General features: G+C 50.2%; 1 protein-coding gene and 4 non-coding genes across 5 annotated transcripts; 2 read left to right on the top strand and 3 right to left on the bottom strand.

Annotated features, from left to right (window-relative positions):
• The first annotated feature begins 6,163 nt into the window (after positions 1–6,163).
• Positions 6,164–6,235, top strand: TRNAH-GUG (transfer RNA histidin (anticodon GUG)). Its single transcript has one exon. It is a non-coding gene; the product is annotated as a tRNA-His (tRNA).
• Positions 6,236–11,467: 5,232 nt separating this feature from the next.
• TRNAV-UAC (transfer RNA valine (anticodon UAC)) lies at positions 11,468–11,540 on the bottom strand. The gene has a single exon. It is a non-coding gene; the product is annotated as a tRNA-Val (tRNA).
• Positions 11,541–13,651: 2,111 nt separating this feature from the next.
• On the bottom strand, positions 13,652–25,225 carry LOC125165617 (uncharacterized). The gene is made up of 7 exons (XM_047858697.1): positions 25,184–25,225; positions 22,903–23,034; positions 22,393–22,799; positions 21,330–21,494; positions 19,985–20,080; positions 14,560–14,603; positions 13,652–13,884 (listed from the first exon to the last, which is right to left on the bottom strand). Exons 1-6 carry the CDS (start codon positions 25,223–25,225, stop codon positions 14,561–14,563), a joined length of 885 nt encoding a protein of 294 aa, XP_047714653.1. The 3' UTR covers positions 13,652–13,884; position 14,560.
• Positions 15,915–15,988, top strand: TRNAT-AGU (transfer RNA threonine (anticodon AGU)). The gene has a single exon. It is a non-coding gene; the product is annotated as a tRNA-Thr (tRNA).
• On the bottom strand, positions 22,289–22,362 carry TRNAI-AAU (transfer RNA isoleucine (anticodon AAU)). Its single transcript has one exon. It is a non-coding gene; the product is annotated as a tRNA-Ile (tRNA).

Genomic DNA, 25,225 nt, shown 5'->3' with positions numbered 1-25,225 from the left:
CTCTGTCTCTCTCTGTCTCAAAAATAAATAAACGTTAAAAAAAAAAAAAAAAGAGCGAGAGACCAGGACACCTGCCTCCCCGCAGCCCACGTGAGCACACAGTGAGCACACAGTGAGAGGATGGCCTCTACCAGCCAGGAAGTCAGCCCTCAGCCACACTGATTCTACCGGCACCTTGATCTTGTGGTTCCTAGACTCCAGAACTGCGACAAATAAATGTATTGCTGGGGAAACTGGGGAGACCCTGGGCTCTGAGGCCTCGACTCAAGCCAGACCCAAAGGAGTCCCGGAAGGTTCCTGGTCTCGTCAGAAGGAATTCAAGGACAGACACGCTGGTTTCCCACTCTTTCCTCTTCACTTGCCCAGGGGCTTCCTGTCATGGCGCCGCCATCGTGGGCCCGTCTGGTGGGATGGGGCTTCTCAGGAGTGCGGCCCGGACAGGCCTCTGACCTTCCCCACAGCTGGGCACGGCCTCCTCCGTGCTGGCCTCCAGGCTTCCTGTAACAGCCGAACTAAATGCCTGCTCTGACATTGTTATTTAAGCCGCCAGCCTACGGTGTAGGCTCCCACAGCGTAAGCCAAGAAAGTACAGTGTGATTCAATCAGATTCTCAATTGGTAAAAGATAAATCTGTAAATCAAGATATCATCTACCTCAACACAGAACCGGTATGTAACTGCTCTTCTCGTAACTACCTGGTCTTATGTACTTTGGTCTAAAGTGTGCAAACCTTGGTTGAGAAGGTTCGAAGGGACATGTTGAAAGATTTTAGCAGAGGAGTAGCGTGTAGATGGTCAGATTTGCATTAACAAACACCACATGAGGGGCGCCTGGGAGGCACAGTTGGTTAAGCGTCCGACTCTTGATCTTGGCCCAGAGGGTCGTGATCCCACAGTCCGTGGGTTCAAGTCCTGCACCGACAGCACGGAGCCTGCTTGGGATTCTGTCTCTCCTCTCTGCCCCTTCCCTGCTTGGGCTCGCACCCGCTCTCTCTCAAAATAAATAAACAGGCTTCATAAATATATGTTTTTAAATGAGGAAGAATCAAACTAGATTTCATTATTCAAGTCATGTTTACAGTAGTAGTTTCCTGAAAACGAGGATCACAGTTAATACATCCTTTTCCTCGTTCTATTCTTTATTCCTTCATCACACCTATTACTAGATGGAGTTGTTGTAACACATGGGGTATAGGGAACAATTGTAAGGTCAGATCTAATGTTTAATATCAAAGCAAAATATCTAATATTTATCCCCCAAAGTAACTACATGATTCAGACAATTAATAATGACAAAATCTCAGAGATCTACGTGGTTATGGATAATGGGGATGCCTGACTAAGGACAAAAGAATATAACTTTATACCAGGCTGACTTTGTTGACGTTGCTTCACTTATCGGGGAATCTAAACCCTATGTGTGCTGTTAATTTTTTTAATGTTTATTTGTTTTTGAGAGAGAGAGAGCGCCCACCAGCAGGGGAGGGGCACAGAGAGAGAGACAGAATCCAAAGCAGGCTCTGCACTATTAGCTCATAACCTGATGTGGGGCTTGAACTCATGAACCGTGAGATCACGACCTCAGCTGATCAGACGCTCAGTAGACTGAGCCACCCAGGCGCCCCCCATGTGTGCTATTTTCAGCACCTGATAGGAGTTCTGACATTTACAAGAATGATACCTACACTCACAACCGGCCATCGGCATATAAATTTAAGATCCCAGATCTCCCTTGGAATAACACAAAGGAAAATACCAAAAGAACTCTGAGGGCAAAACTGCTTGGGCAGATTAATATCGTTTGACCCCTCAAAAGCTAACCGCATTATACTCATGGTAGGATTGCTAAACGAATTGGTATCTTTATGGAGAAATCATTGCATCCCATACTCTGCTTGCTTGAAACATTTATGAATTAATAAAACTATCAGATCAGAATTAGAAAGCCCCGTCAGGGACGGGCCCTTCTGACTTGGCCTGGCACTGTCGCTAAATAAATCAGAAGCCTCTCTGAACATTCTAGTCAGTTTCCAAAATGTCCTTTCAGGAGATCAGTTTGCACAAAGAGATCGTATTCTGCTTGTTCCGTCCCTTTCCCAAGGGAAGGAATGCTGTGTTACAGTGATCTTGTCCCCCCAACCCCCTCAACCTCCCTACTCAAGACCTAACCAGCACCATTGCCAGAAGCAACTAGATTCTCCTTTCTTCCTGGCTTCTTTCCCTCCCATTGCCTCCCCCTGGCAGAAACTACCCAGAACTCTGCTGACAAAGGAATCGAAAAAAATATAATCTCTAGTCTTCTAGCCCTCGGGATACAAAGAAAAGCATGAGGTGGGAACAAAGACACAACAGACACACACTCATAAAGCAAAGGGTTCACCATGCATGGCCTTCTCTACATCCACGACTTCTGTTCTGCTTTATTTCTTTCTCATAACACTCTAATCACAAGGGATTGTTTACAGCTTCTAAAATAGGTGATGGCTCTTCCTGCCTCAGGACCTTTACATGTGCTGTTTTCAAGGCCCAGAGTGTTTGTCCATCCGGTCACTCTTTGCATAACCTCCTATTTTTTTTTTTAACATTTATTTATTTTTGAGACAGACAGAGAGAGAAAGAGAGCATGAACAGGGGAGGGTCAGAGAAAGAGAGAGACACAGAATCTGAAACAGGCTCCGGGCTCTGAGCTGTCAGCACAGAGCCCAACGCGGAGCTCGAACCCACGGACTGCAAGATCATGACCTGAGCCGAAGTCGGACACTCAACCGACTGAGCCACCCAGGCGCCCCAACCTCCTATTTTCCTACTATTATTTTATGTCATTTTTCATAAAAAATTCATCTCTTGGTGACGTATTCCCCGAATCCTGATCCACATTACGCGTTCTGCAGCCATTCGCTGTTACTAGACCAGATTCTTAAACTCCTTATCAATTACCATATTTTACAAACACATATCTTATTTGTATTTGTGTTTAATGTCTGTAAACTTCACTAGCATGTAAGCCGAAAGTGGTCAGTATGGCAGCTAGTGTTTCACCAGAAAAAGGACACTCAGACTGAATACTTTGATATCGTCTCATTGGCGTGTGAAGAGCAGGGAGCAAGGTGTTAAGAAGTCACAAGGGACAGAGAAGCTGATCCATGGAGGCCGTCACCACCCCCCACCCTCCCAGCCCCAGAGGGCAATGGGAGGAAAGGGAATCTGGAGACAAAGGGTGCTCCTTCCTCTGTCTAAACTGCCAAATCCAGCCGGGAAGCCGGAGGGCAAAGATTGAATTGGCCGATTCAGAGGTCAGCCTCCCTGCCGGTGAAGGAGGGGAGAGCAACTGTCTGGCCCAGCCCTTCCCCTTGTTCCCCGGCATTTCGTCTTGTCCTTTCCCACATGAAAACTCTGTATTTCCAACATGGGAGGGTGAACTGGCAGCCTGCTCACCGGATAGTTTCAGTTTGTTCAGAGACCCACCTTAAATTTAACATGTTACCACCTTCTTAGAAGGTGTTGGGGTAAAAAGTGAGAAATAATCAGCTGACATCATACAAAGCTACTAGGGATCCTGCTTCTGATCAGGAGGCTTAAATTAGCCATCTCACTTCCTTCTAAAAACTCATTCCTTATCACCCGGCGAGCACCTTAGCCGCATTCTTACACACATGGGGTAAAATCTACGCCTTTATTCCCGTGGGACCCATGTCCTTGGAAGTCTTTTTTTTTTTTTTAATTGTTCCGCCACAATGTTTTTAGTGCCCAGGGCTGGTGGCAAACAATACTTAGAAGCTTCTCTCGGTTCCAGTAGTATCTTTTTTGCCCCCATTGGATAACAGACACCCAATTACTTCCTGGAAATTGGGATGAATCATCCCAGCGAGAAGAGGAACTCTTTCCTCTGCCTATTGGTTCAGTGGCATGGAGAGACTAAAATGCGCAGAGGCCGTTCTCAGCCTTTAAATTTGTTGGAATTGACTAATCAATTAATTTGAAAACTGACAATGCTCCCTCCTGGACACATTTCTCTATTGGGCATGAAGACCTTCAAGCCCTCAGAGCTGAAGTTCACAGGGGTAGGATACAAAATTCTCCTAATGGATTACCGGGTGTAACAATGAGAGGGGCCATTCTCACCTTGACCCCTTGATTCCCAGATCCGTGTATTCTGAATACAGAGGGCATGGCTTTCTGTGTTGCCCGTTGTCTTAAGGCACGGTTGGAAGGAACACCCTGTAGGACAAAAACTTGAAGATTCTCATCTCAGTTAGTGGCATAATGAGCTTCCAGAAGGCCATTTCACAGTTCTATCAAGCCACTAGCTTCTGGGTGATGCGTGCACGTTATGACCGGTGAATACCATGGGTACAAGGCCATTGACTCAAAGTATGTGCCCGACTTAGAGGCACTGTTTGGGGTTCGGTGATGACGGGAAGGGTATCCTGTGGGCGGTAGGAGCTGAAACATATAAACAAGGAAAGCAAATTCAGGCCCCAAATAGGTGTCTACCTTGTAAGGAAAAATCAGTGCTTCCTCTGTGAAAGAAGAGTCTGGTGTAATCAAATTGCTAACTAGTGGCCACTTGATGGAGCCCCGAAAGTGACCCGGTAAGGACGCTCAGCAGCGACCTCTGCCGTTGGCAAGCAGGACAGTCAGCAGTGATGGTGGCCCACTCAGCTGGGTGTTGGTGAGCGTTTGATTTGAACCTGCCCAACTCTGTACAGGGAGAATCTTGCCTCCGCTGTTTGGCCGGGGAAAGAGGTTAACTGATGCCCACAGAGAGGTCACCGTTTCCACCTGATGGTTAACAGCCTTCATGGGAGGAGCCCTCTGGTAATCACTTTGGGGTGACTCGAATGCATTTGGATGCACACCCAGTGCTGTGCTGACAGGATTTCCCTTACCCTTGGGCTGAGTTGTAACTTACAATGCACAGCCATCCAATCCTACTGGTGCTAGAATGCTCTGCAAAGCCAATCGAAACGGGCCATGACTGCCAATCCTCTGTTAACTGGTCTTAAGGAGTTCACCACGACCTTATTGAAGGAGGTTGAAGGAGACGTAGCCCGGCAGTAGGAACAGATACCAAAGGAGTTCAGACTGCATCACACACGCACCCCAGACCATCTCAGTTCTGGTCTTATCTATAGAATTTCACCTTCAAATAAGATGCTACTGTGAGTACCCAGTTGTATGATTCAGTAGATCATAGAACACCTGGGGAATATCTGTGGACACATATCTACTTTGTGTCCCAATGTCACGCATTCAGTGACTATAATGGCTCAGTAGGTGTCAGAGGCTACTTTTACATAAAGAATCGTTGTCATTAGAAGAAGCCATGGCCTTACTCTAAGTCCCCGGGTGTAGTACTCTTCATGAGGTTTGCAAGAGTCTCTTGGAGCATCCCCGTGCGCCACGGATAACCTGCACTGGGAGGAATGTGTCGCGAGGAGAGGGGAGGTCAGGAAAGCTTCCCGGACGAACTGAAGCTACTGGAGCCAACCGGGTGAAGAGCAGGCAGAGGGCAGGGCAGCCCGCCAGGGGGCAGGGCCGTCTCGAGGGGCTTCCGGTCCACGCCGGCAGCGCGCAGTCGGGTCCCGGTTCTGGCAGCCGGGCAGGCAGGAGGAAGAGGCCGGAACGAGGCCGGAGCCCCTGCGGGCAGCGCGGGGTGCGGGCCCAGGCCGGCCGGGCCCTCCCGATCTCCGGCAGGTGCACCGGGCGGCACCCAGCCGCGCGCTCCGGGGACCCCAGACCCGGACTGCGCGCCGGGCCCCGCAGATTCTGGCCGGTTGGGGCACAAAGGGGCCCCAGGATGCCTCTCTCCGAGGCAGCACGTCTCCAGCCTGCGGCCAGAGCGCAGAGGACCACGCGTCGTAAAACTCGGGCAGAGACCCGCGTGGGCGGGGACGTGGGAGTGGTGCGTTCGCGAGCGTTCCCGCCGCCGGCGAGGGGCCAGGGTCGGCCACGTCCATGTGGCGGAACTTAATGTTCCTCCCCTTCGGTTTGCTCGCCAAGAGCACAGTATCCGAGCGGGGAGGGCGGAGCAGTCATCGGGGTGAGCAATTCAAAAAAAAAAAAGGACGGACGGCCCAGTGCAGGTGTCTCCCGACGACACAGGTAGGCGTTGCTGACAAAGGAGGAAGCTCGGGCCGGGAGCTGGTGGCCCGCGGTGGCGCGCCGTGATCGTATAGTGGTTAGTACTCTGCGTTGTGGCCGCAGCAACCTCGGTTCGAATCCGAGTCACGGCAGGAGCGTGTGGAGCCCGCCTTTTTCGTCGCGACCAGGGGACGCCTGAGACCCGTGTCCTTCACCACCAGCCCGGCCTCGGGCATCCCTGTCTCTTTTTAGCGCTGTTCTCCCCAACCATGCCCAAGTCCCATGGCCCTGTGGGCACTGGCTGCAAGTCCCAAGAAGTGACAAAAATACACATAGAAACCTTTTCCTTTTCAACAGGAGGAAATGACTGTCCAAACGCAGACCCAGGTTGATGATGGCAGTCTTCCCTAGGGACAAAGGTCTGATTATGAATCACGCCTGCTGAGTATGGTGGCTGGGCCAGGGCTGAAAAACTGTGACCTTCTGATCATCTGGAGAAAATTGGGGAGGGGGGGAATACGGCTCAGAAGAATAACCCCTACCTCTAGCCTCTCCCGTTTCCAGAATGATTTAGAAAGGGGCAGGTGGACAGGTCAGGCGGGTGTGGGGAGAGCTGAGCTGAGGTGGAGGTGTCTGGAAGGAGACCCCCAAGCCCCCAAGAACTCCCAGGAGCTCGACAACCCACAAATGGCATCTCCTCTCTCCTGGGCCTTGTGGATTTTGAACGCTCAAAAAAATACTATTTGCTGTCTATTTTGTCATACTTTTGTAGCAGCTTTTAGCAATTTCCGCATGAAGATCTCCGATTTCCAAAAGCTTTCCCTTCCTAAGGCTTCAGTGGCCCCCGTTCCTTCCCCAACTGTCTAGGTGACGGAGGATCTGACGCTCGCACCCACAAAGCTTCTGAGACGTTGTGACTGAGGCTTCTTGTACTGCCGGGGTCACCTCACGGGCAGCCCCAGTGGCCCGACCGCAGTCATACCAGTCACCCAGGGTCACCCGTACCGCATCTTCTCAGTTTTCTCTGTTACGTGTGTTACTTCCACTCAGTCTTACAGGGCCAAGGACAGGGATCAAGCGCGTGTTTTACATGGTGAGGACAGGGGTCAAGTGCGTATTGACCCAGAAGGACCAGCTCCTGTCGATTCTCTCGCCACCAGTGAACGAGGAGACTGGTTGAGAACAGAGACAAACGGCTTGGTCCGGAAGTTCTCCAGAACACATGTTCTCCGGCTCTTAGTGGCCCGAGGAGGTGGTCATGGGCTGTGGCCCAGAGGCCACCTCTTAGTAGCAGGAGGGTTAGTGTCCTCGGTCTGGGCCCGAACTCTCTTGTAGCACCAGGTGAGTGCGGGGTGAAGACCTACGCTCTGTGATTTGCTCAAAAGGCCAGAGCTCGCTTGGCGTGTCCCGTATGTTTACCTGGTACCACGCGCGTGTTTCTATTAGATGTATATTGGATTTATATTAGATATATTAGATGCTCTGCTCATGGCTCTATTGTGTAACGTTGAATGAACCTCAGGGGCAAATCCGGTCTAAACCGAGCGGCGGGGGGTGATAAAAACCGCCTCGTCCAGGGAGTCCGTTTACGTAGGCGTGAATATCGGTCTGGGAGCCTCCTACACAGCGTGCCAGCCACGTCTGCAGACAGGAAACTGCCCTCCTCGACGGCACTCACGGTCCGGCTTTTAAACTTCTCTGCGCCCCATCGTCCTCCTCTCTCAAGGGAAGCGAAGGAGAATTACCACTTCCTACAACTGTTCTGAGGATATAAGGGCATGACGGGTGTGGTGGCACAAACCCCAAAGCGACCCAACGAGCCGTTGTCATTATTGGCAAATAAAGAAAGCGCGTCGCGACCTCCGCGGAGGAAGGGCTTCGCGCGGTGCTGATGGTGCGGACACCGGAGCCAAAGTCAGCATCTTTTTAAGGGGCCTGACTGCCGCGCCGTGCCATTTTGATGGGGAGAAGCTAAGAGCAGGAAGAGCTCTTTGTCCGTCCTCAGGATTAAGGTTTATTTCAAGATCTCGGGGAGGCCGCGGGTAAAGCCGATCGTGGCCAAGACGTTTGCCATAGTAGGTTATATACGTTCGGGGAAAGCACGCAGCGAGGTCGGGGGGCTGGGGGGAGGCAGATCAGAGGAAGCGTGGCCACAAGTCAGGGAATCAGGAAAAGGAAAGATTTACGTCCAAGAAGCTTTTTTATCCTGTGAGCGGAAATCAGAGGGAGCGCCCAGGGCAGGGGCCATTTCTCCCAAGAGGGCAGCAGGCCGACTCTAGACTCTACGTAGGCCGCACCAGCGCCTCCTTCGTGCTAACACGGCTGCTCAGATTGGAAAGCTTTTCAAGAGGAGAGGCGGAGGGCTTTTCCTGAAGGGCCCTAGGCAGGCTTTAGCTAGACTCGTAAAAGGGAATAGCCAGGCCTCACAAAGAACCCCGGGCAGGAGAGCTGCGTGCATACAGGTACCGCCTGGGGACCAGCTGGGCAGTGAGCACGAGCTCCTGGCCCGCGTCCAGACACATCAGAGGCCGCCCCACACTTGACCCGAACGTCACCCGCGTGGGCCTCCCAAGGCCCGGCCTCCAGTCTTTCCTCTAAGTGTGAGGCCCGGGGCAGGACAGACGGTCCCGGACAGAGGCTGAAAGGCGAGAGGGACAGCAGCAGGCCCTAAGCTGAACAGAACAGGTAAGAGCGGGCTCAAGGGACAGAGAGACATCGATCTGCCTCACAGCTCTCGGTAGAATTGTTAGCCATCCTCCTCCACCGCCGTGGCTAAAATGCCTAAACGCTTTGCTTTTCGTATTTCAGCTTTCGTATTTCACCTTTGATCCGCCTGTCATGAACTTCGACATACATTTTGAAGTGTGGACTTTTCCCCAACACGTGTAATGGAGTCAGGAAGACTTAATGAAGAGTGGACATGCCCTCTGGACCCGCCCTGCCGCCCACGTCGGATATGATGGTTTCATTATTGGCCTCGATATTGTGCCATCCGTTCTGTTCCACTGGCTTACTTCTAGATCTCTGCGAAAATGCCGTGCATATTGTTATCCTTTACGGTACATCTAGTATTTACGAGAGGAAGCCGTCCTACTTTCTTTATCTTCTTTTTAAAAATGATTTAGCTGGCGTGGGTGCCTGGGTGGTTCGGTCGGTTGAGCGGTTGAACAGCCGGCTCTTGACTTTGGTTCAGATCTTCCAGTTCGTGAGATCGAGCCCCACGTCCGGCTCTGCGCGGACCGTGCAGAGCCTGCTTGGGATTCTCGCGCTCCCTCTCTCTTTGCCCCTCCCCACTCTCTCTCTCAAAATAGGTAAGTAAACATTTTAAAAAATGATTTAGCTGGCTAAATCTCTCCGGTTCTTCCAAGTATTAGGATCTGTTGGAGTTCTGACGGAACTCTCATTTAATATATATAATTTTAAAGAGACTTCGTATTTTTCCCTTATAAAGCATTTTCTCCCCTTGATACAGTGTTTCTCTGTGGTGACTTAAGCAGTTTTTCATATCTCTCCATAATATTTTAGGACTCTTCCTGTGTAAACATTATCCATAATTTGTCAGATTCATTCTTGGGTATAATTTTTTAGGCCTTATTTTCTGTATGTTTCTGAATTAAAATTACGCAAAGTAGCAAGCGTGCTAAACTCAGGTATTGACTTTAAACGTTCCTCGATCCTCTGTTTTCTCTATGGATAATATCGTATTATCTGCAACTAATGATTCCTTATGTATTCCTTTTCAATTCTTATATATTCCCTTCCAGTTTGAAATCGTCCTAACAGACCATGATTGCTCCTCCCACAAGGAATGAGTGACCTTAATTTTATTTGCACGGCTTTCTATAGGTCTTATTTCAACCCCAAATTCACGCACAAGTTACTGAAATCTCTTCCGAGGGTGTCTCTCCACATCCCAGTTTCTCTCAGCCTTGCACCTCCGGGAAGAATTCCTCCCCAGACCTTCCTGAACCCCCGCAATCCCACCCCCCTCTTGCCTCACATTTGCATCTGGAACTTTCTGTATCCCCAGTCTCCCTGTTTCTCAACTTGCATTTTCATTTTTACCTAGATCCTGGGGAAGGCAGGAGTAAAGGTAAATTTCACAGGGCAAAGCACTTTTGAAAACATCTCCCACGCTCATACTTGACGGATACTTGGGTTTCACGTGACATCTAGGGTGGATTTGGTCTTCTTGAAGACTGGAAGCCGTTGCCTCACTGTCTTCTAGCTTCTGGCCTCCATCTTGAAAAGTCAGTGAGTCTGTCAACGGATCTACTTTGTGTTTTCTTCCCCCCCCCCCCCCCGGAATATTTTAGGCTCTTTTCTATTTCCTCAGTAGTTAAGTATCAGATTATTTTTATCCTTTTTACTGAATATTCAGTGATCCCTGACCACCTAGAATTTTTTGCGTAGGGCTGGGATGTGTACCGGATTGGGGGGGGTTCTCTTCCTTGCATTTTCCCTGTTATTTCTAGAAGTAATATTACTGGAATTTTGCACATCCTCGGCTTTCCCTCTATCATACTTATTTTTTTTCTCTCTCCTTCAGCACTATGTTTTTGATCTTCCAGGATACTACCACACTTTATGATCCGCTTTGTGGATTTTTCATTTCTGCTCTTACCCCTTTCTTTTACAGAAGCCTCTTTCCCCGTGTCGACAGGCCTGTTCCGGCATTCGGTGCGGTCTCCCACCTCTCTGGGCATATCCGTTTGTTCTCCGCATGGTTCTATCCTAGCCTTGATCCTCTCGGCTCTTCTCCCCCGTCTTTTATTCCCTTTCTGTAACAGTCTTCAAATACGTAACAACGCTGGCTTCTCCGTGCCTGGTCAAGAGCAGAGCACTCGCAAGGGGACTGGCAGCTCCGGGTGTCTGTGGTGGAGAAGGGCTGGGGCCGGCCCGGGAGGCCCCGGGAGGTCGGTGTCCCTTGTTTGCAGCGCAGAACCGCCCCCCCCCCTACTGCGTCCGGCGCTCGCGGCCGGGAGGCGGGTCGCCCCGGCCCGGAGGCCCAGGCTGCGCACTGCTGACCTGAATCCCTCGCTCAGGGTTGCGGTTTTAGGAATCCCTGCACATCGGGCGCTCGGTGTCTTGGGGAGAAAACTCGGGCTTCACGGACGCCGGTTCCTTTCTGCCTCTGACGGCGGCTGGACGTGGCAGGAAACGAGACTCTTTTTCTGGGACCCCCTGACGCTGCTGCACCCGCCTCCAGCTGAGCGATGTATGAAGGTGAATCTCCCAAGCGGTCCGCGGTTCTGGTTTTCCATCGGCGCTGTCAAAGCCTAAAGTTTAAAAAAACAAAAAAACAAGCCGCTAAAATTGAAGCTGAAGGGCATGCCCGCTCGGTTTGCGTCCGACCGGGCGCGGAAAAGAAGCGCCACCGGAGCTGGTTCCACTGGGGATCGAACCCAGGACCTTCTGCGTGTAAAGCAGACGTGATAACCACTACACTATGGAACCGCAAGCCGGCAGAGGCCTGCAGGTCTCTGCATACAAAAGTTTCCGAGCAAACACGTCGAAGGAAAACCGTTTCTAGTCCCCCCACCGCCCCGGAAAGAGAACGAGCCCGTCCGCGCCGAGGGAGTCGCGGCCCGGACTGCGCCCCCGGCGCGTCCCGCTCGCGCCCCAGCTTGAACCATCCTCGAGCCAAGTCCCGTGGGAACACGCGAGAAGAAACCAGGGGCGGCAGCGTTCTCGACTGGTGTCCCCTCGGGGCGCGCCTGGGCTACTCCGGGTTCCTCCGCTGGTTCAAGACGCGCCTGGTTTCGAGCTGCGACCCCCAAGTACGCATGTCTGGCATATTGATTATTCTGAGTTAAAGGCGCTGGAAAAACAGGAGGGGAAGGAAGAACTCTCTCGCTTGCCTTTTTCCTCCTGAGAGCAGGAGGTAAAGGAGCCAGGTGAGAGGCGCCCTCCCTGTCCCAGGGGGAAGGGCCCTTCTGATCACCGAGACCAGGCCAGGAGAAATCTGCACCGAACCCGGTTAAACCAACCCTTACCTGCTACTCACTTGGCCCCGGCTCACTGTCCTAGGCCCAGACCCCTTCTCCTGCCCGGCTTTCCCAACGTGCGTGCAACCTAGCACGTGAGCACCGGGCTCTAACTGCTTTGAGACTTTGTGTGAGCCCTCCCCCCCCATGTCAAAATTCCTTCGTGAAATGTGTGTTTCTATCAACCTGTTTTATATCAGTTTAATCTGTAGGCCCGGCCAGAAACCCTAAAAGCTTAGAAGAGAAAGTTTACCTCCCTTATACAATCTTTCTCTCTCTCTCTCTCTCTCTCTCTCTCCCTTCTTCTGACACAATGCGGCTGTGACCGTCTCCGGGCAAACTCCAGGCCCCACTCTCCAGAGCCTCAGTGAAGGGCTGGGAGCCTTTTGAAAGTCAAGTCACCGGTGAGGGCCACGAGGCTGAGGACGCTGTGTGTGGGCCATGTAATCCCGGGTGTTCCTTGGTGTTGTCCAGGCTCTTCTCAGTTTTCATTTCTGCTTAGGATCAAATTACAGCAGACTTAGACGCTGATGGACTTGAGGCGGTTAGGCCGAATCCGTGGTGGGCGAAGACCACGATGCAAAGATCCAGTCGTGCCCCCATTAAACGCTGCCTAGCAGGATTTTTGCCCCCAGCTCTTGTCCTGAGGTGCAGGATTACAGGAGAGAGAAAAATAAGCAAAGAGCCTGAGAACAAAACCAGAGATGCATAGGTTTTCCGGAACCAGTAAGAGGGGTTTCCAGTCCGTATTGAAAAGGACCAATTAGAAGACAAGATTATGTGCCACAAGTAAGGATTGGACCCCCGCAGACTTTAAGTTCAGAACCTTACCCACTCATCCGTCACAGCAACTTAGAACTGGGATCCTCCTATCTTTTCCTTCCAGGAACCAAAATACTTGTTTTCAGTTTCGGGAGCCTGCGATTGACGTCAGAGGTCTACGCAACTGCGGCCCAGGCTTACAAGAATATAAACAAAAACCAAATCTTTGCAAGGTTGTCTGCTGGGAAATTCATAAAATATCATTCAAACCGTGTTTTACTAAGATATATTCTTTACAGGGGCGCCTGGGTGGCTCAGTCGGTTAAGCGTCTCACTCTTGATTTTGGCTCAGGTCCATGATCTCACGGTATGTGGGATCGAGCCCTGCATCGGGCCATGTGCTGACAGCACAGGGCCTGCTTGGGATTCTCTCTCTCTGCCCCCCTCTCTCTCTCTCTCTCTCAAAATAAATAAATAAACTTCTAAAAAATAATAAAAATAAACTAAAATAGATTCTTTCCATGCTATGACTTGTACTGTGTGTGCAGACATATGTTGTAACAGGAAAAACACATAATTTTATGAAATACGTAATTGCATAAGAAACGTGAAGCAGCTAAGAGAAAGGAAACGTGGGACGCTAAGTGAGCAAGTTCACCTGCTGGGCACCCTTACCAAACCAAAAAACTCTTGAGAACTGGAAGACACAATTCCAACAGATTGTCATAAAAAACCAACACACTTATCTAGAAAAGTAGATGGATCGACGTCTCAAACGTGAAAAAGAAAATCGACGCATTTTTTGTTGAGAGAGGAGAACAGTTTTTAACTTAGTAACAGAGAAAGGCCCTTTAAGCCTAACCTCAAAAGGGCAAACCATGGGGCGGGGGTGGGGAGGGTGGGGGGGGTGGGGGGGGAGACAAACCCTTAACAAAAGTAAGGATCCGCCATTAGGTTCCTCCATCAACAGGCCAGTGGGTAACATAACGGGGGACGATCTTTCCAGATCCCAGATTCACAGCGGTCTAATAACCACGATACACCAACAGCCCCTGCGAATCAACATGAAAGATACATCAGCCTCAGTAAGAACACAGGTGGATTATGAGTCCATGCCAATGGCCAACAAACATATAAGCAAATGCTCAAAATCGTTAGAAAACATAAAGGCAAACTTTGAGGCAACAGTGATGAGACGCATCGCTCTACACATATTAGATTACAAAGTAGAAAGCTGACTCGTGCTGAGCGTCGAGACCAGGATAAAGGGGCGTGCAGAGCGGTGGAGTGTGGGCTGGAGAGCACGCTGGGATTACTTAGCCATTCTGCTCCTACACGCACATCCCAGTGAAACTCTGCACCACGTATGTAAAGGGGGTGGATGAAAAGGCGGTGTTATTTGGAACTTGGTGGGGGGGGGGAAACTGTGGGGGGCAGTGGAGGCAACCTGGGTGAGTCCATCACTGGGACTGAAGAGAGGAAACAGTGGGAGCACCCACTATGGGAATTTATACGGCATTAGAAGCAACGACTTCGGAGCACAGGACAACTCTGATGGATCTTGAAGTCAGTATGTTTTTTTAAACATAATTTGTTGTCAAATTGGCTTACCTAGTCATAATCTTTTTGAAAGGCATAAAACTAGATAATATGCCATTTATGTAAACGTGTAACATATGTGCACGGAATTTCAACTTTGCAAAAAATACACCTCTAAATGGCCGTACCTTAAACAAACGAGCTGGTACCGGGAGAGGAATGGCAGCAGGACCTGGGGACGAAGGGAAAGCATAACCCTCAAGCGACACAAGAAAAGGCCAACTGGGTTAGGTACAGGCTAGGCTGGCTGGGAAGAGAGCCAGGGGGGCGGGGCTGGTGTCCAGAGGAAAGCAGGTGTACAGAGATCTGCCTGTCCCCAGGAGATCTCCGAAGTGATCTGTCACCCCTGCAGCGTCTTGCCCTTTGTGGCTGCCCAGGAACGCACGTGCCCTTGTCGCTCAGAGCGCACAAAGCAGCATCTAAACGTCTCAGGATGACGGCCCCACCTGCTCTCTCCACGCTGAGCCGCACTCGGGCCCCAGGTGCCACAGTCCCCTTCTGCTGTCGTCCACCTGGCGCAGGACAGGCCGTGTGACTCTGCTAAGACCCCCACCCTGCGCCAAGCCCAGATCCCACAGCATCCCGTGGGGGTTATCTGTCACACTCTGCCCCGGATTCTCCTTCTCCGTACCCTCTTCTCAGTCCTTCTGTCTTGACAGAGACCAAGGCGGTTTTAACCCAGCGGGTCAATCCGCGAACGGAACGAGACTGTGCCAGGAGTAAAGTGTCCTCCTGCGGAACTCCCCACCGAGCAACAGATCTGTTGGGGTCCAGACTGTCTTGGAAAGAAAGGGCCTGACAGTGGCTGGTCTGGGCACGCTGGAAGCAGGGCGGCCCCAAATCTGCCTCGGTGTGTGCTCATCTCCGCTTGCTGTCCTGAGCCAAGTTAGACATAACAGAGCGACGCGTGACAGTCTTGCTCCAGTGCAGGAAATCAGCTCAGAAGGTCGCCCTGTGGGTTTGTAACCTGGCAGTAGTCGGATTCGTTCTTACATCCCCCCTTATCTCTCTGGCGGGTGGGGGGGGGGGGGGGGTAGGGGTTGGGGCAAATCGTTGGAACGTGTTTTCTTCGCCTCCCTCTAGAACACAAATTCTGTCAGAAAAGGAAGTTTTGTCTATTTTTTGTTCACTGTTCTATCGCCCATACCTAGAAAAGGGCTTGACCGGCTAGTGACTCCCGATTGCGGACAAAGGATTTAAAGAAGAAACAAAATTAAAATGTGTTGCAATAACCAACGCGTCCTCTAGATGGCGAGAGTCGCCATGAAATAGGAATTTAACCCATTTTTAATTTGAAAAATTTTAAACCTTTCTTGCATTGAAGAATGCATCTTCTTTAAATGTTGGAGGTTTCCGTTTAAGTACACGCTCGGAAACACAGATATCGTCTCTTGGTCACAAAATCAAGTGAGTTTCTGACAAGTTGCTACAACTCACAGAAAACGGTATAAATATGATATAACTGAACATAAACTCAAAAAGGGGCTCTGTGGCTTAGCTGGTCAAAGCGCCTGTCTAGTAAACAGGAGATCCTGGGTTCGAATCCCAGCGGGGCCTTCTTTGTTTAGTTTTCTGTTTTTCCATGGTGGAAGGTGCCACTAAATACCTCAGAGAGGCATTAAAGAATCTGTGTGGTGGGTAAGCCTGCGCTGAATTGTTATTCCAGGCGAGGAGAGTCTCTTGCCAGGCCACTGCAATCCCATTATGAGGGCCTGGGGTGAAGGGAAAATGAGGAAGGTTTCTGTAGTTGATAGAAAGTGACGGGTTTGTGGATGGCAGGTAAGACTGGGTTAAGAACTGAGTGACAGGTGCCTTGCAGTAGAGATAGAAAGCAATGCGCCACACTGTGGCTTGGAGGTTCGGTCCCAGATCTCTGAACCTGGGACATCTTCAGCTGAGGGAGTGTGGTTGTCCATGGGAATAAGCCAGGGTGTCAGACTCCGATTTTATTTTTTGAGATCAAGTAAGAGAACAGCGGCCAGGCTTGGACCCTCGCCACTTTGGTTTTGTGCGGGCCCGGGAACCGCCGCCTTTGTGCATCAGATGCATGTTCTGGGCAAAGGGGAGAGACTGGAGCTCGGGGAGGAAATAAACCACAAACAGACTGGCGCCTTCCTGAATCTACGGAGCCCTGGCCTGCGCACTGGGCTTTTCTGTTTTATGTAGAGATCTCGAAGGTTCTGACCAGGGTCCCCTGAGAGTCACTGTCTCTTCACCTAGCGCAAGCGGCCCAGCCCGGCGCCCGGCGTCCCGTTCACACCGCAGCAACCCTGAGTTCATCGTTTATTCATAGCAGTTCCCCCCTCCCAACTTCCAAAGGAATGTGAACAAACAAGACAGCGAAGGTGGAGGACTAGGCCACCCCCAAATATGCCACTTGGGCACAAGGATTATTGTGAGCTGAAAGCAAGAGAGAGGAATTAGGACAGAAGTTTGACAAGAGACCCTTGTGCCCTCTCTGCGGGGAAAGACGGAGGTTCACCCCCAGACAACCTTAGACCCCAACAGCCTGGAAATCAAATAACAAACTTTACTGACTGGCCTGTCTCTCTGCCCTTGGCCTGACACGCTTTCCTTTGTTCCATGACTTCACCACAAATCCACTGTTCTTTGTTGAAGATGCCACGTAAGCTGGACTTCTAAGCCACGGCGACAGTTACTTGTTCTCCCCGGGTGTCCCCACCTGTACCCGGGGCAAACGGTTTAACAAACTTCGGTCGGTTTTTCCTTCTTACTCGCTCGTTACCGGGGTCTCGGCGAAGACCTCAGAGAGGCAGCGGGGCACTATCTTTCCCACCTCAGTCACAAGCCTCAAGTACCTCTAATTCTGCAGGATTGCTGCTTGTGAACCCGATCCAGTGAAGGCTGAAAACACCTTGGGAACCCAGACATCACATATTAGTGTCACTCCTGCCTGTTCCCTACCAGAAACTTGGGCGGGGAGGGACAGGTATGCCACAGGTATGTCAGGAAGTGGCCCCGAACAATCCGTGTCACAAGTAGGAAGTCAAACTCACAAACCGAGAGCCAAACTCTGCCCACGTGACACTGTCCGATGCTCCAAAGTCACGACAATTACAGGGAGGCCTCCTCCATATTAGCTCATCGGCAGACCCCACTCGCGGCCTGGCTGATGGGTAAGGAAATGGAATCGTCTCTCCTCTCTCGCTTGCCACATTTAGGACAGGAGGAGGCAGGAAGTCTGGAGGAACGACAGAAGACGACACAGAACGCAGGATGCCAACGTTTCAAGGTTTGCAAGACAACAGATTCAGTGAAGATTTTTTTTAGAGAGGACAGGAAATCTTAGGGAGAGAACAATTAGAACAGATCCGAGAAAGCAAGACAGTCAGATCAAAATAAACAAACAAAAAGGCCTCAAACGAAAGGAAAAATATTTGGAAGTAAGAATATCTGACCGTTTACCAGCAGCGGCCTTGGTTTTTAAACAGACTTGTGAATCAAATCCTGAAATATGGCTTTTAAGGATCTGTTTGTTCGTTTACCTAACATGTACATTCTGGAACGGGCAGAACACTTCTCACGCTGAGGATCAATTAGATCGCGAGAGCCTCCTGTTTCTTGTTTCGTTCTTCAGCGTTCCAGTCGGTTCCCCTGGGAGGGAGGTCAGAAGCCCGGGATTTCACGGGCCCTTTACGCTGGAAGGCTGCAGTTGAAAAACACTGTAAACAGTTGAATAAACTACATCTTGAAGGTTTAAGTATCTAAAATACGAACTTGACTGGAAATGCTTGTTCCGTTACAAACAATCCCAACACGCAGTTTAAAAAATCGTACTTCTTAGCGCATCTGGAGATCGCACAGTCGGACACAATCCACGCTGGTAACATCTCAGCAATGGTGTGAAATCAGTTCCAACCTCGTGGACTCCTGAAGCCAGGACAGTGTCAGATTGTCCCAGGGTGTGGAAGAACATAATGATGGGCAAAATTGGCAGGTTAATTTTATTTATCCCCATTTAGAATACCTGAGTTTGAAGAGCCACGGAATATACCAAAATCTGGGAAGGTTTGCTTCACTTTGATGTGTTTGTTCCTTTGGTTAACTGCTCGGTGCCCTCACCCATAATATGACCGGTTCTTTCTGTTTCCCCTGTGTAACCTTCTCCGACAGCAAATATTCTGTTTTTTAGCAGAATAAGCTTTATAGTTTACACTGATTGTGTCGTGCTTCCTGAAGAAAACAAAGGTTTCTTACATAGGAATAATGTCGTTTACAGTCATGTTACCTTCTGTGCTTAGTTTTAACTGTTTTATTGTAACTTTGAAACCAATAACCACGTAAGTTCTCCAGCAATCATGGTTTGTTTCCTCTCCTAAGTGTTCAAATGTTCTGATCGGTTTTAACCTTTGCCTTCCCCCAATCGAATCCTAAATGTCAACTAAAACTTTCAAGGTACTGTTTCCACCTACACCTGTGGTTGAGACGTCCCCGAAGGTGCCTGGAAAATCCTAACGATGCCTTCTGTCCCCTTGCAAAAAGGCAGATAATGAAGAGAACCAGGGCTATTTGATAGGCTATTATTGATGAGTTGCACAGGAAGAGGTGAAAATCAGAAGGGATGCCAGAAGGAGGGGGGGGGGGGAGGAAAGGAAGGAGGAGGAGGAGGAGGAGGAGGAGGAGGAGGAGAAAGGCCTAGGCTTCCCTAAGTCAGATTTGCATGGCTAAGACGTTAATATAAATATTTCAGAAATTGTACACCGAATGGGAAATTCCTGGAGACTTATCAGTGCTCTTACTGCCCATGACATGTTTCCACCAACATAGAAAGTCCTGGTGCTGTTTTCTCTGACATTAGACAACAGTAGTGAAGTTGTCATCAGTCAGAATTTTAGCTATTTTTTTAAACGTTTACTTGGTCGCCACTTCTTTAATTTGACTCTAGCATCTTCTGGGCTTCTGAATTTCAAATGGGGTTTACATCACTTGCCTATGGAGTCTAATTAATGTCTAAATATGTAGAACTTACTCCAGACTTACCACAACTGTCTCATATTGTTGATATATTATTCTTACTATGTGATTTGTATATCTGCAGCATATTAGGTCTCAGGATTATTATATGTCTGTTTCAAGACTTTTTCTCTGTGGGAATTACGTTCATCCACTGCTATAAATCCCATGCGGTGTTTTCTATCTCCTTTGAAACTATGGTAGATCACTATGTCGGTAGCTATTCTGTCTGAAACTTATTTTGGATTGGCTTTCTCATCTCGTTTTTGTATCACAGAAACAACCAAAACTCCTTAGTGGCGGTCTCCTCGTTACGAATTCTCACCAGATCTCTTGCTTTTGAAAATCGTTAAGTAATAAATTAATTACGGCCCCTTTAAATCTTCTGACATCTACACAGAGTCATTCTGTTTTACTCCACTTCCCCGAAAGCGTCTGCAATCAGCCGCAGGCCAGCTTTATCTTCGACAAAGCACAAGTCTTCAAAGCCTCACAGGAGAAGACCACGCCAGCAGATGTGCTTGGTTATAGACTCCTGATGGCGTGGCTTCAACAACATTGCGCCCATAACCGTCCTACCGAGCCTGGAGTTCCAGAATTCTGCTCCAGAAGCCCCCTGAGTTCTGGAAACTGTGCTGGGGCGATGAAGGGACTCGGCCAGCAGAAAGATGCTTCCTGATCAGAGAAGAGAGAGAACACACTTTACTAAGTGTTCGCGTTATGTACGTGGCAGCACCAAAGTGACAACAAAATCATGTCAGAATCTCACTCCTTGTTTATAGTAAAGCTGAAGAAAGAATAGGAACTTCTCTGTATCTCCTTGAGAAGCCAGTGGCTGCACCCTATGACGGTCTCCCGGAAATCTCATGACGGACCCCTGAGCTGATCCTGGAGGCACATTTTTACCTATCTAGAGGCTATCTGGCCCACAGCCTTAGAGACACTCTACACTGTAAACACTGAAGACTGGACTTAATCCATAGAGATATCTGTCTCTATTCTGAAGATTCCAGTAAGGACTCAGATTGACTAGGTGTCCACGGAGACCCTGCATAGGACAGGGAGGGGAGACAAGGGCACTTTTCCCTACAGAAACAGAGAAAAACGTTGTCATTTACCCTGACACCCTGTTAACTCAAGATCTGGTGGAACAAGAATCACATAGGACCGACTGAGGGATGACTTAGTCTTTGTTTGGAATAGTGTGCAGCTGCTATAGGATTCTACCTTCCAGATCTACAAAGAAGCCCTTTCTCTTTCCTCTTAAGGATCTATGCTAGGAGTTGTAACAGTTTAGTAGACTTCACTTTTGTGAACTGGAACAGTTGAAAATATCCTATTGTCTAGCAACATGCTCATTTGTCTATCTATCTGACTCATCGTTTTAACTTTTCCTGAAAAAATTACCTTTGAACACATCTATACAAAATTTCCTTCGATCAACGGTGTGCTTTGGAGCTCTATCCTACGGTTTCGCACAGAAAGTGTTTTATCCACATTATCACAGAAAATGGAAGAAAGCTGTCCTCTTCCCGTCCTCTCTCCAGCCCTGCTTGTGTACCTCCCGACTCAGGGGGGAAATGGATTGAAAAGTTCTCATTCAGCTTCTGGCCAGCTGGACCAACTCGACTGAAAATGGGCTGTGTCCTAATAGCGTCTAACAGTGGCTGTGCCATGTGCCGGCTCTGTGTAGATGCTCCAAGACACAGAGAGTAGGAAAAAGCAGGATGCAAAACAGTGCCCACAATGTAACACTTTATGCCACACTGAGAGAAATGCATGTTCATATTTACAGAGGCACGTGTAGAGGAGAATATACAAGAAAGGGAGGGTAGCACTTCCTTCCACAGGGGAGACAGTGGTGACAGGTGGCAGAGTGACCCGAGAAGCAGCCCATGTAGTTACTGATACCAGAAGGTATTACCTTATCCGAGCCAGCCGGAAACCGGGAGGCTCATCAGGCTCGCAGGAAGGGGTAGAAGGGCCGGGCTCCGTGCTGTGGGCGCGGGGCTGAGTCTCCTCGCAGGCTGTGGGCGAGCGCAGGTCCGCCCAGCTCAGCATCGGCCTGAAGAGTCCTCGTACTTCACATCTGTGGGTGCGGTATTTCACATACAATGAAGTACTGAATATTCCTTGTTAGTTTTTTAAAATAGGTTTTTCAGCCTTTAGCTTTGCGCCCGGCACTGTTCTTGACCTAGAGGGTGCAGCACCGACCACACAGACGAAGCCCCGCTTTCTGGGATTCACTGAGCATCTCCTAACGTCCCCGGCCCCTCGCTCCAGGCACTGCTTACGTTGCTATTTAATCAGTATGGCTCATGTCACTTTCGTGGCTGCCCGGAACTCGGCCACAGGGGGAAGCGCAGGGCACGTGGGCGGCCAGCGGGGCAGAGCCAGCGGCCTGGAGAAGCCGGTGGAAAGAACTCCGGGAAAGATCGGCGGGCGCTAGGACCCGGGGCAGGACCTCCGGAAAAGGACCGGGCGGGCGCTAGGACCCGAGGCGGCCCGAGGCTTCCCGCGCGCCCGCCGAGCGTGCGCGGCCTGGGCCCGAGCTCCTGCTCTTTCCGGGGGTCCGGGGCGGCCCCCACTCCGGACGGAGGGAGCAGCCGCGGCGGCGAGCGCCTCCGGAAGCCCGGACTGCCGCAGGGCAGGCTCTCCCGAGGAGCGCAGGCCCTGTGACCGTCCCTACCGCCCCGCGTTCCCTCCCTCCGTTCCTTTACAAGCCCTTCCAGCCGGACTCTCGGGCGCCATTGCTTCTTTCACAAAAACAAGGCTTCCAGAAGCACCGCTCGGCAGTGGCGGCGTAGAACTCTCCGTAACAGCTGTAAGGGCTGCAGATTCCACGTGATGGGGTAACCGCAAAAGGAAAAACAGCACACAGCGTGGCCCGTACGGGGATCGAACCCGCGACCTTGGCGTTATTAGCACCACGCTCTAACCAACTGAGCTAACCGGCCCGCCTTGGCGCGCTCCCTTTACTTACGTACTTTAAAGTCACCACGAACCAAGGGTGACGAGCGCCTTTCCCTACGGAAGGCTCGGACACGCTGTTTCTTCTAGAAAGAAAGGGAAAGGAGACGTCCCAGGGTCGACACAGCTGAGCCGGGCTCCTTCCCGGGAAAACCCGGTCCTTCCCAAACTGCAGAAGCACATAGACGGCGCCGAGCGGGGCTTCCTCTCTCCTACCCAGCCCGGGAGGGGCCGACCGCGGAGCCGCCGCCGCGCAGCGCACACTCCCGGCTCCCGGGAACGGTTGGAGCAGGTCGGCTCCGCCCAGACCCTGGGGGCCCGGGACCCCGCACCCCGCGGCGCGCGGCCCCGAGTCTGAAATGGTGTCCCGGAGCCGGAGCTGCAGGGCGGCCCGCGGGACGCGCGGTGGCGCCCGAGTGCTGGGCTGGCGTCGGCGGGAAGGCACCGCCCCCTCTCGAGAGCCTCCGACCCTTCTCCGTCCCCAGAGAACTCAGACACCCCAAATCCATGACAAAAGAAGTCGAGACCAGGGCGAGTTCGTAGTTTGGGCCGCTAGCTGGGCCTGAGAGAGCAGAGGAGCTCAGGCCCGCGTGGATCAACTCCGAGAAGGGAGGCGGGAAACCTTTGTCCCCGGAGCGCGCGCCTGGATCCGGATCCACCTGCCGGCAGGTGTCAGGGAGCCGCGCAGCCGCAGATCCACCCTCTGCTTGTCCTCCTTTCTCTGTTGGACCCTACAACCCTCCCATTTCTCTTCTAACTTCCTACTCTCTGTTGCTTCTCAAATTCATTGACCCACTTTATACACACATGTATCCGAGTAAGACTCAAAAGCCACTTTTTTCTTTTTTTCTATTTGAGAAAGGAGAGCTGTAGCTTTCAACAAGGCGGATCAACTACTTTCCATCATGCAATTTATACATCTTGGTTTTACTTTAAAAATAAGAGCTGTGAGAGCATGCTCCTTATCTTTGGCGCATCTCTTTAACTTTGAATCCGCATCCTCCACCTGAACTGGTAAGTTGTCTTCATTTGCTTCGTCCTGTAGTAAAGAATCAGTGGAAGTTGAATTGAAAAACCAGGATTTTTTGCTCTCCGGGGTCCCTTCTCTTCTCTTTGTGCTTTACTACCGCACCCCTGGCTTTCCAAACCCTGAGAGGTGCCTGGGAGATCTCTCTCCTTCCAGAGAGCCTTGGAGAGATTTCTCTCAGCTCTCAGCCGTGGCTCTTGGCTGTTTAATACAAAGTGCCTTAGATCTGTTGCCCTTAGCTTTCCTGCCCTGCTCTCTGACTTTAGAGACTTTGCCCCAAGCGGGGGGGTGGGGGGCCTCAGTGGATATTTCTCTCCACTTTCTAGCCTTTTCCCTCGGCCCCTTTTTGGCTTGCTCTCCCACAGAGACAGTTGGCAGTGGTTTTGGCTACGTGGAATTCTCTGCTTGGGTCAAGCAAGCCCACCAACAAACTTTAAAAATCCCTTAGATTTTCTCCCAGTCTCTCCTGGTCAGGTGTTCACAGTTTTCTTTTGCGCCTCTGCCCATCTGCCAGGGATAAGAGGCCTTTTTTACCCTGCAAAGGCCTCTTTCTGGAGTTTAGTCTCCTCAGGTTCTTTTGTATCGTTGACTCCCTGACGGGCTCAGAAAACCTGATGTTCTGCAGTTTATGGGCCTGTTTAATAAGCAGGCTGAGAAGGAGACACTATGGGCTTGCTCTAATTAGCAGGTTTAAGAGGGAGACACTGTGGCAACTTTGCATAGCTTGACCAAACATGCCTAGATTTCTGTGCCAAAATTGCTTTGTCATCCTTGAAACTACTTCATTTAAAATATATATGGCAACAGCCTGGCCGCTCTCAATAAAGAAAGGAATCATTTGAGGGCCTGCTTTGTGCCACGTGATTGCGTGTTGTTTCGAGTGAACTTTCCATCACGCATCATTTATTCAATGGATATTAAGAGACAGCCATGATTGTCCTTATACTGAAGTTGGGAAAAATTAGAAATAATATATACATGTTGCCATGGAAACTTCCAGAAGTGAAGTGGCTGGCCACTTACAGGTGCGTTGCCAGGCTTTACTTAGACTTCTGGGTGAGATTTCTGGGTGCCTGGGAGGGCCTGCGTCATGTGGAGTTTAGGATACATTTCAGAAAGTTACCTATAATATTGTTCACTGATTTCACAAATGTTTATGGATATCCTGCCAAGATCCAGTCTAGTCTTCACGATGGCAGCCCATAGACATGGCCCAAAGACACACATGGTCCCTCCCCCCCACCTCCCAGAGCTTCAAATCTAATAACACCCGTGGTATATGATTAGTTGTCTAAGTGTAGGCAAGGTCTTTTCCACATAGGCAGTATCTTTGTTTTACCTTAAGAAGGATCTTCTCTTGTTCTTCAGGTCTGACGCTGATGTATTTTCTATGCAAATGATCAGGACAGATTAGCAGCATTGCCCAGTGAAAGCTCTTAAACTGTGCATCACAGAAAACTTCCGTATTTTGGGTTCATAGCACATCCGGTTAAAGAGAATAATATCCTGTGTTAGAACCCTTCTCCCTTTCTTTCTGTAATTTTGGAGAGTATTGTCACCAGCGATGTTGAAGATTAGCTTGACAGAGTATACTATGGAATGCTCAAGTTTAGAAGTCAAGCAATGGAGGAAAATGTGAACCTTGAAGTCAACTGGGAAAGAAGGATTTTGAGGTCAGGAGATGACCGTGGGGTCTTCTGTAGAGAAATGCTAATGTGAAGGGTTGGTCTATGTAAAAGTCGGTATGAAAAATCACTCCCAGTGTGGCCTCAAGAAGGTACCTTCAATTTGCTCTTGGAAACTGTGGAGTGCAGGATTTTCAT

The sequence above is a fragment of the Prionailurus viverrinus genome, chromosome B2 (genome assembly GCF_022837055.1).
Source record: "Prionailurus viverrinus isolate Anna chromosome B2, UM_Priviv_1.0, whole genome shotgun sequence".
NCBI classification, from domain to species: Eukaryota; Metazoa; Chordata; class Mammalia; order Carnivora; family Felidae; genus Prionailurus; species Prionailurus viverrinus.
Note: the sequence above shows the minus strand (reverse complement) of the source record. Positions and strands in the feature narration are given on the sequence as shown.